This window comes from Nycticebus coucang, chromosome 4 (genome assembly GCF_027406575.1).
Source record: "Nycticebus coucang isolate mNycCou1 chromosome 4, mNycCou1.pri, whole genome shotgun sequence".
Lineage (NCBI taxonomy): Eukaryota > Metazoa > Chordata > Mammalia > Primates > Lorisidae > Nycticebus > Nycticebus coucang.
Genome location: NC_069783.1, coordinates 37823115 through 37831375, shown reverse-complemented (window position 1 = coordinate 37831375; position 8261 = coordinate 37823115). Strand labels below are relative to the sequence as shown.

Genomic DNA, 8261 nt, shown 5'->3' with positions numbered 1-8261 from the left:
ATTGTATGCATCAATATTGTTCACTTTAGTGGAATAAATTCTAGAATGGAGAATTGACTTCCTAATGACTAGACAAAATTAGTTGAGCAAATTACCCAATTAATTCAGGGAAAAAAAATGATTCAAAGGTTGTTTGTGAGTTTATTGCCTCAACCCTCTAATTTGTTTTAGTTATGGAGACATAGCCATTCCATCTCCAGTTTTGCCTAGAAACTAGAACTATATTTTGAAACAGGGACAATTGGATTTAGAAAATCACTTTCATACAAATAGAACTCATTTACAGCTAGTTATTCAAATAGCCAATGACAGCATAATAAAAATTTAGGGCCTTCATTTAATTAAATGCTCCAGTTTACTATTCCCTGGAAGTAGTTACACATATTTGGAAACTGCTCTCTTTCATGTTTTTAAAATAGCATCTAACGTTAAGACAGTGATTTATTAAGAAGTAACTTGCTGATCTGAAAGTGCTGATGTGATTTCAAAATGCATTTGGAATGAATCCAAGTCAATGAAGTTTATAGGCATAGATTTGGGAAATAAGGAGCTTATCATAGGATTTTCACAGCCACCTCAAAATGGCAAATGAAGATAAATTGCAGAAATCAGGACTGTGTATTGCAATCAAAAAGGAACCTTCCCACAGACTGAAACAAACTTGGACAACAAATGAATGGAAGATTAAACAAAGAAGTCTGAGTAATATTACTTGTTCCCCTGTGGTTAAAGCCTGACAGACACCATGAGTCAAAATGTAAACATATACAAGTGATGGTGGGCCTCAGTGGGTTTAGACTTGGGTAAACCACAGCTGCCTCTAATTTGCCATTGAAAGGTGTTTTGGGGAAATGAAACTAGCCACCTCCTTCTTTCATGCATGTGATATATTATTCATAATAAGTGAGCCCTTCTGACTGGTAGAGAACATTCTTAAAATATTCTAATGGCTTTTCTACATTCTGAAAAGTGTATTTATAATATATATTTCCTGTGCATTTTTTGCACAAAATACTCAAGAATTTTCCATCATGTGCTTAACTTTAAGTTCTACATTTTTAGATGGCTTCCTTTTTCTGAGCTATCAGCTTTATTAATTCACTATTCCAACATATAGATGGAAGCTCTCTCAAAATATACTAAGAAGCACATGGTGTAAATTAGCAGGTGGAATCAGCTAATGATAGTAAGCCGATGTTTATTTGTCAAACATGATGCTAAGTCCTGTAGAAGAATTATTTCATTTAATCAGCCATTTCAACCAGACAAAATCTCAGTATCCCAGATTATAAGAATAGAGTAATTTTTTTTTTTTTTTTGAATCAAGATCTCAATTTGTCACCCTCGGTAGAGTGCCATGGTGTCGCAGCTCCCAGCAACCTCAAACTCTTGAGGTCAAAGCCACTGTCTTGCCTCAGCCTCCTGAGTAGCTGGGACTACAGACACCTTTCACAATGCCTGGCTATTTTTAGAGATGGGGTCTCTCTCTGTCTCAGGCTGGTCTCAAACCTGTGGATTGCTCCAGCAATCCACCCATCTCGGCCTCCTAGAGTGCTAGGATTACGGGCATGATCCAAGAATAGAATAATTTTAAAATCCTAATGGTTGAGAAAGAATGAAAATACAAAACAACAATAGAAGGTTTTTTACAGGTGATTTCTTGTCAATTTGTAAAATTAAGGTTTTCCTAAAACTACATGCTGTACAAGGCAAATGTCTACAGTCAAATTTTAAATGACTTCTCTGCTTTATTAGCCATTTGTACCAACTTTTCTATGAAGCTTCCTTTTTGTATTTCTTATGGAAGACAAAAGGATTAAAAAAAAACTTTTTTCCTATTTTAAGCTAACTTTGACTAAATTATCCTATTTTCAGAACCCCACTACCCACTCTAAAAGATCTCCCATGATTTGGACCATTTATTCATTCCTCATAATTAACTACCTATTGTGCATCATGCCTTGGGAATACAAATAACATGGACTCCTCCCTCAAAAACACATTTCACCTATTAAGAGAGACAAGTAAGCAAACCATAGCAAATGCAAAGTGCAATACATTATATAATAGTGGTAGGGAGAATACAGGTCCAAAGGAGAAAGTAATTTTCACAGGAAAAAAATGGAAAATTCTGGAAGGCTTCATGTAAGCAGTGACAAAAGTTTTCATCTTAAATACAGATGAAAATCTGTGGCATTCAGTGGTTGTTCAGTTTACTTATATGTTCACTCTTCTTTTTAAAAAAATATTAAATACTTTTTTTAAGTATTGGATTATATATCTAATTTATCTACTATTTCATACTATTTTACATCCTATTTCTGACACTCTCTTACAGTGCTTATTATTTTTTTTTTCAGGAAGAGCAGAGGCAGCTGCCTTTATTGGGGTCACAGGCCAGCTGACTTCAATCAAAGGCCACACACTTGATCTTGAAGTCACCATCAGCTGCCATGTAGTTAATGGCCTCCAGGTTGAGGTGGTTAGGGAACTTGAATGTGTAACCATCTGGCAGCTTGATGGTCAGGTCTGCCTGGTCAAAGCTGATGCACACCTCCAAGACACTTCCAGGCTGGAAGGGAAAGACAGCCTCCTGCTGCTCAGCTCCCCAGGCCCCACCATCCTTGCTGTTGCACACGATAGTATTGGCATCCCCGTGGGCATCGAAGTGGGAGTTGAAATGCGGGCACAGGTTGTTGCTGTCTTTGCCCAGATTCAGCACAAAGCTCTTGGTGTTGGGGGCCACCTCGCCCCATACTCTGAGGCACTCCCCAGGTTTGAGATTCAGGTTGCTGGCGACCAGACCACAAGCCATGATTGAAGCAGGAGGATGTTCGAGGACCGGTGCCATCTGAAGATCTGAAGACTCCACCCCAGTCTTTTTCTTTTAAGAAACTAGTCAGATTGTTTTGCAATCAACATAAAAATTCTTTTCAAGATGATTGAAACTTATGATGCAACCTAGTGATGCCACACCTGGGTATATAACTCTCAGAAGGAGGCTTGTACAAGAATGTTTATTTTCATATTGTTTGTAAGAGAAAAATAATGGAAACAATTTAAAGATCCACCAAGAGAATGAATAAATTGTGGTCTTTTTTTTTTTTTTTTTTTTGGCTGGGGCTGGGTTTGAACCCGCCACCTCCGGCATATGGGACCAGCACCCTACTCCTTGAGCCACAGGCGCCGCCCAATTGCAGTCTTTTTATACAATGAAAAACTATATACCAGTTTAAATGAACTAGAAGATATACATAGTGCATGTTAGTGAGAAGTTGAGAAGGAAGCATAGAATATATCATTTAATAAATATGGAAAACAGGAAATTGACACTGTATTATTTATGGATACTACACAGTATGAATATAAAAATACAGGAATTAAAACTTTAAGTTCAGGATAGTTGTTATGTCTGCAGATAACAGGAGAGGAATGGGACACGTTGGTTACAGGGGCTTTAACTACATCTATATGATTTTAACTTGGAAGGGAAGGAAAAAAGAGAAGAAGGAGAGAGGAAGAGACAAACAGAAGAAATAAGACAAAATTTTATTTTATGACTGAGCTATGTGGTAGACATGTAATTTTTTGTTATATTATTCTGTATACTTTTTTGTATGTTTCAAATATCTATAACAAAATAAAAGATGTGGTAATCTTTATGATATTAGTTCATGGTGTTATTAACGAAATCTAACAGCCTAACAAAGACTTAGAAGTAAAAACTTACCAAACAACACATCATTTTCTAGTTCTACTAGTAAAGAAACATTTGCATCTGGGGAAGATAATATTTACAGTATCACTTCCCCACTCCTCTTCCCCACCCTTAAAAGAAAACAAATGGCATGTTCGGGTATTATTTTAAAAATTGCTTGTGCATTAATACTCCTTTACTGCTGAACCAATTTGTGATAGAATGAAAAAGCTCTTGAGAGTGGGGAAGGAGGCACCAGCCCTCAGACTATTTTGCTGGGCAGGCCTTTCTGACTCCACCAAGCACTGGAGTGAGTTACACTTGAGCTGCCAGTGGACCCCCACTGTCTAGTTTCTGGGGACCTTTTGAATTCTCCCACTTGATCTGTGTTTGTGTTGACCAGAACAATTGGTTTGGAACTCATGACCTGGGCCAATCACCCAGGGACCCACCAAGGTTGTACCCTGGTTGTGCTGTTGTGAGAGTGTGGGATTACCCTCTTCCAGTCATTGCCTGTGGGGAGCGGAGTGTCTTAGTTGCTTTTATATTTCCACAGTTGAGATTTCAGCCCAAAGCCATTAATTCACTAGGATTGGACAGAGACTAGCTGAATTCAGGACAGAGCCATCTAGCCCCATCACACCAAGCAGGTCCCCAGAGTTTCAAGCTATAGTACTGAATGGGACCTTTGTAAAGCTCAAGGAGAAAAACCACAATCACCAGTCCCAGTTCTTTGGTAAAGGGCTGTTTAATTAAAACTCCAGGAGCACTCAATTCAATTTCACCTTACCAGCTTCTCTACCCAAACAGTGAAAAATAATCATTGGGCGGAATCAGCAGAAAAACTGGCAACACGGATAATCAGAGTAGATCAACTCCCCCAAGGAATGACAAAGGAAACACAACAGAAGATCCCATTCATAAACAAATGGCTAAGATGTCAGAAATTGAATTCAGAATTTGGATTGCAAATAAGATTAACAGAATGGACCTAAAGTTGAAATTAGAAATTCAAGGAGTAATTCAAAAATTGTCTCAAGAATTCAATGAATTCAAAGACAAAATCACCAAAGATTTTGACTCATTGAGGCAAGAACTTGAGGCCCTCAAAGATCTGAGAAATACAGTAGAATCCCTCAGTAACAGAATGGAGCAGGCAGAAGAAAGGATCAGTGGGATTGAAGACCAAGCTTTTGAACACTGCCAAACACTCAAAAAGGAAGAGAAGTGTAGAGCAAAAATGAGTCATTCCCTGAGAGAATTGTGGGACCACTCCAAAAGAGCAAACATGTGCCTTACAGGAATCTCTGAAGGAGAAGAGGATGTTCCAAAAGACACAGATACTCTACTTCAAGAGATAATTGAGGAGAACTTCCCAAGCATGGCAAGAGATACTGAAATTCAGATAGCAGACAGTTTCAGAACCCCAGCATGACTCAATCCAAATAAAGCATCTAGACACATTGTAATTAACTTTGCCAAAGTTAATATGAAGGAGAAAATTCTGCAAGCAGTCAGACGTAAGAAAAGTATAACCTACAAGGGTAAGAATATTAGAATGACTATAGATCTCTCTGCTGAAACTTTTCAAGCTAGAAGAGGATGAGGATAGTCATCAAACTTCAATCTCCTAAAACAAAACAACTTTCAGCCCAGGATCCTGTATCCAGCTAAATTGAGTTTCATTTATGATGGAGAAGTTAAATACTTTAATGACATACACATGTTGAAGAAATTTGTCATAACTAAACCAGCTCTTCAGGATATTCTCAGACCTATCCTCCATAACGACCACCACAATGCTCTACCACCAAAGTAAACTCACTCTGAAATGCTTGATCAAAACCCTACTTCCACAGTGGTGAAAGGGTTAAAAATGTCCACTGGACTTTCAAAAAACTTGACACCCAAAATGCTACCAGGCTTATCAATACTCTCAATTAATGTGAATGACTTAAATTGTCTGTCCTCTTAAGAGTCACAGATTGGGTGGCTAGATACGAAAACTCAGGCCAGATATCTGCTGCATACAAGAATCTCATGTTACCTTAAAGAATAAGTATAAACTCAGGGTGAAGAGATGATCCAGGCAAACAGAAATCAGAAAAAAAGCAGGAGTGGCAATTTTATTTGCAGATACATTAGGCTTTAAACCAACAAAAGTAAGGAAAGACAAGGACGGTCACTTCATATTTGTTAAGGGTAACACTCAACATGATGAGATTTCAATTATTAACATTTATGCACCCACCCAGAATGCTCCTCAATTTATAGGGGAACCCTAACAGACATGAACAATTTAATATCTTCCAGCACCATAATAGTTGGAGATTTTAACACCCCTTTGGCAGTGTTGGATAGATTCTCCAATAAGAAACTAAGCAAAGAAATTTTGGACTAAAACTTCACCGTACAATTGAATTTAACAGACATCTACAGAACATTTAATCCTAACAAAACTGAATACACATTCTTCTCATCAGCCCATGTAATATCCTCCAAAATTGATCACATCTTAAGTCGCAAGTCTAACCTCAGCAAATTTAAAAGTATAGAAATTATTCCTTTTCAGATCATCACAGAATAAAAGTTGAACTCACCAATAACAGGAATCTGTATACTCATACAAAGACATGGAAACTAACCTTATACTGAATGATAGCTGGGTCATAGATGAGATTAAGAAGGAAATTGCCAAATTATTGGAACAAAACAATAATGAAGACATGAATTATCAGAACCTGTGAGATACTGCAAAGGCAGTCCTAACAGGGAAATTTATAGCATTGCAAGCCTTCCTCAAAAGAACAGAAAGAGAGAAAGTCAATAACTTAATGAGATATCTCAAGTTATCTGGAAAAGGAAGAACATTCCAACCCCAAACCCAGCAGAAGAGAAGAGATAACTAAAATTAGAGCAGAATTAAATGAAATCAAAAACAAAAGAATTATTCAAAAGATCAATGAATCAAAAAGTTGGATTTTTGAAAAATTCAACAAAATTGAAAAACCTTTAGCTAACCTAACCAAAAATAGAAAATTAAAATCTCTAATATCACCAATCAGAAATGACAAAGGTGAAATAACAACAGGCACCTCAGAAATTCAAAACTCTATTGTCAGAAATAGGAAAATCTGAAAGAAATTGACCAGTACTTGGAAGCACACCACCTTCCTAGACTTAGCCAGAAAGAATTGGAAATGCTGAATAGACCTATATCAAGTACTAAAATAGCATCTACTATATGAAATCTCCCAAAAAAGAAGAGTCTGGGACCAGATGGTTTCACATCAGAATGCCACCAAACCTTTAAAGAGTAACTAGTACCTACATTACTTAACCTTTTCCAGAACATTGAAAAATAAGGAATACTTCCCAATACATTCTATGAAGCAAATATCACCCTGATGCTCAAACCATGTTGGATAAAGACCTAACAAGAAAAGTAAATTATAGGGGTGGTGCCTGTGGCTCAAGGAGTAGGGCACCTGTCCCATATGCCGGAGGTGGCAGGTTCAAACCTAGCCCCGGCCAAAAAGCCAAAAAAAAAAAAAAAGAAGAAAGTAAGAAAAGTAAATTATAGACCAATATCCTTAATGAATATAGATGCAAAAATATTCAATAAAATTCTAGCAACACATCAAATGAATTATACACCATGATCAAGTGGGTTTTATCCCAGGGTCTCAAGGTTGATTCAATATACATCAATCTATAAATATAATACATCACATAAACAAAATAAAAAACAAAGACCATATGATTCCCTAAATAGATGCAGAAAAAGCTTTTGACAATATCCAGCATCCTTTCGTGATCAGAAAACTTAAGAAAATAGGTATACAAGGGACTTTTCTTAAACTGATAGAGGCCATCTACAACAAACCCACAGCCAATATCATATTGAATGGAGTAAATTGAAAACATTTCTGCTCAGGGCCAGGTGTGGTGGCTCACACCTGTAGTCCCAGCGCTGTGGGAGGCTGAGGCAGATGGATTGCCTGAGCTTAGAGGTTTGAGACCAATATGACCAGCAGTGAGCCAGAGTAAGACCCCGTCTCTACTGACAACATCAAAAACAGCCAGACATTGTGGTAGGCGTCTGTAATCCCAGCTACAGGGGAGGCAAAGGGACAGAGCATCGCCAGAGGAAAAACATTTAAAAAAAGAAGAAAGAAAATGAACAACAAAAAAGAGTACTTCAAACGAAGACGAATGAACAAGCAAGCTGAAATTAAAAATAAAAATAAATAAAAAGAAAAAAAAAATTTCCTCTCAGATCAGGAACCAGGCAAGGTTACCCATTGTCTCCACTACTTTTTAACATTGTAATGGAAATCTTAGCCATCGCAATCAGGGAAGAGAAGGCAATCAAGGGTATACAAATAGGGTCAGAGGAGATCAAACTTTCACTTTTTGCAGGTGATATGATTTTATACCTGGAAAACCCCAGGGACTCAACCTCAAAACTCTTAGAAGTGATCAAGGAATACAGTAGAGTCTCAGGATACAAAATCAATACAAATCAGTAGCTTTTATATATACCACTAACAGTCAAGCTGAA

At 37.3% G+C, this 8261-nt stretch overlaps 1 protein-coding gene across 1 annotated transcript; it reads right to left on the bottom strand.

Annotated features, from left to right (window-relative positions):
* Nucleotides 1-2364: 2364 nt before the first annotated feature.
* Nucleotides 2365-3100, bottom strand: LOC128584743 (galectin-1-like). Its single transcript, XM_053589881.1, has one exon. It carries the CDS (start codon nucleotides 2849-2851, stop codon nucleotides 2408-2410), a length of 444 nt encoding a protein of 147 aa, XP_053445856.1. The 5' UTR covers nucleotides 2852-3100; the 3' UTR covers nucleotides 2365-2407.
* Between the last annotated feature and the right edge of the window lie 5161 nt (nucleotides 3101-8261).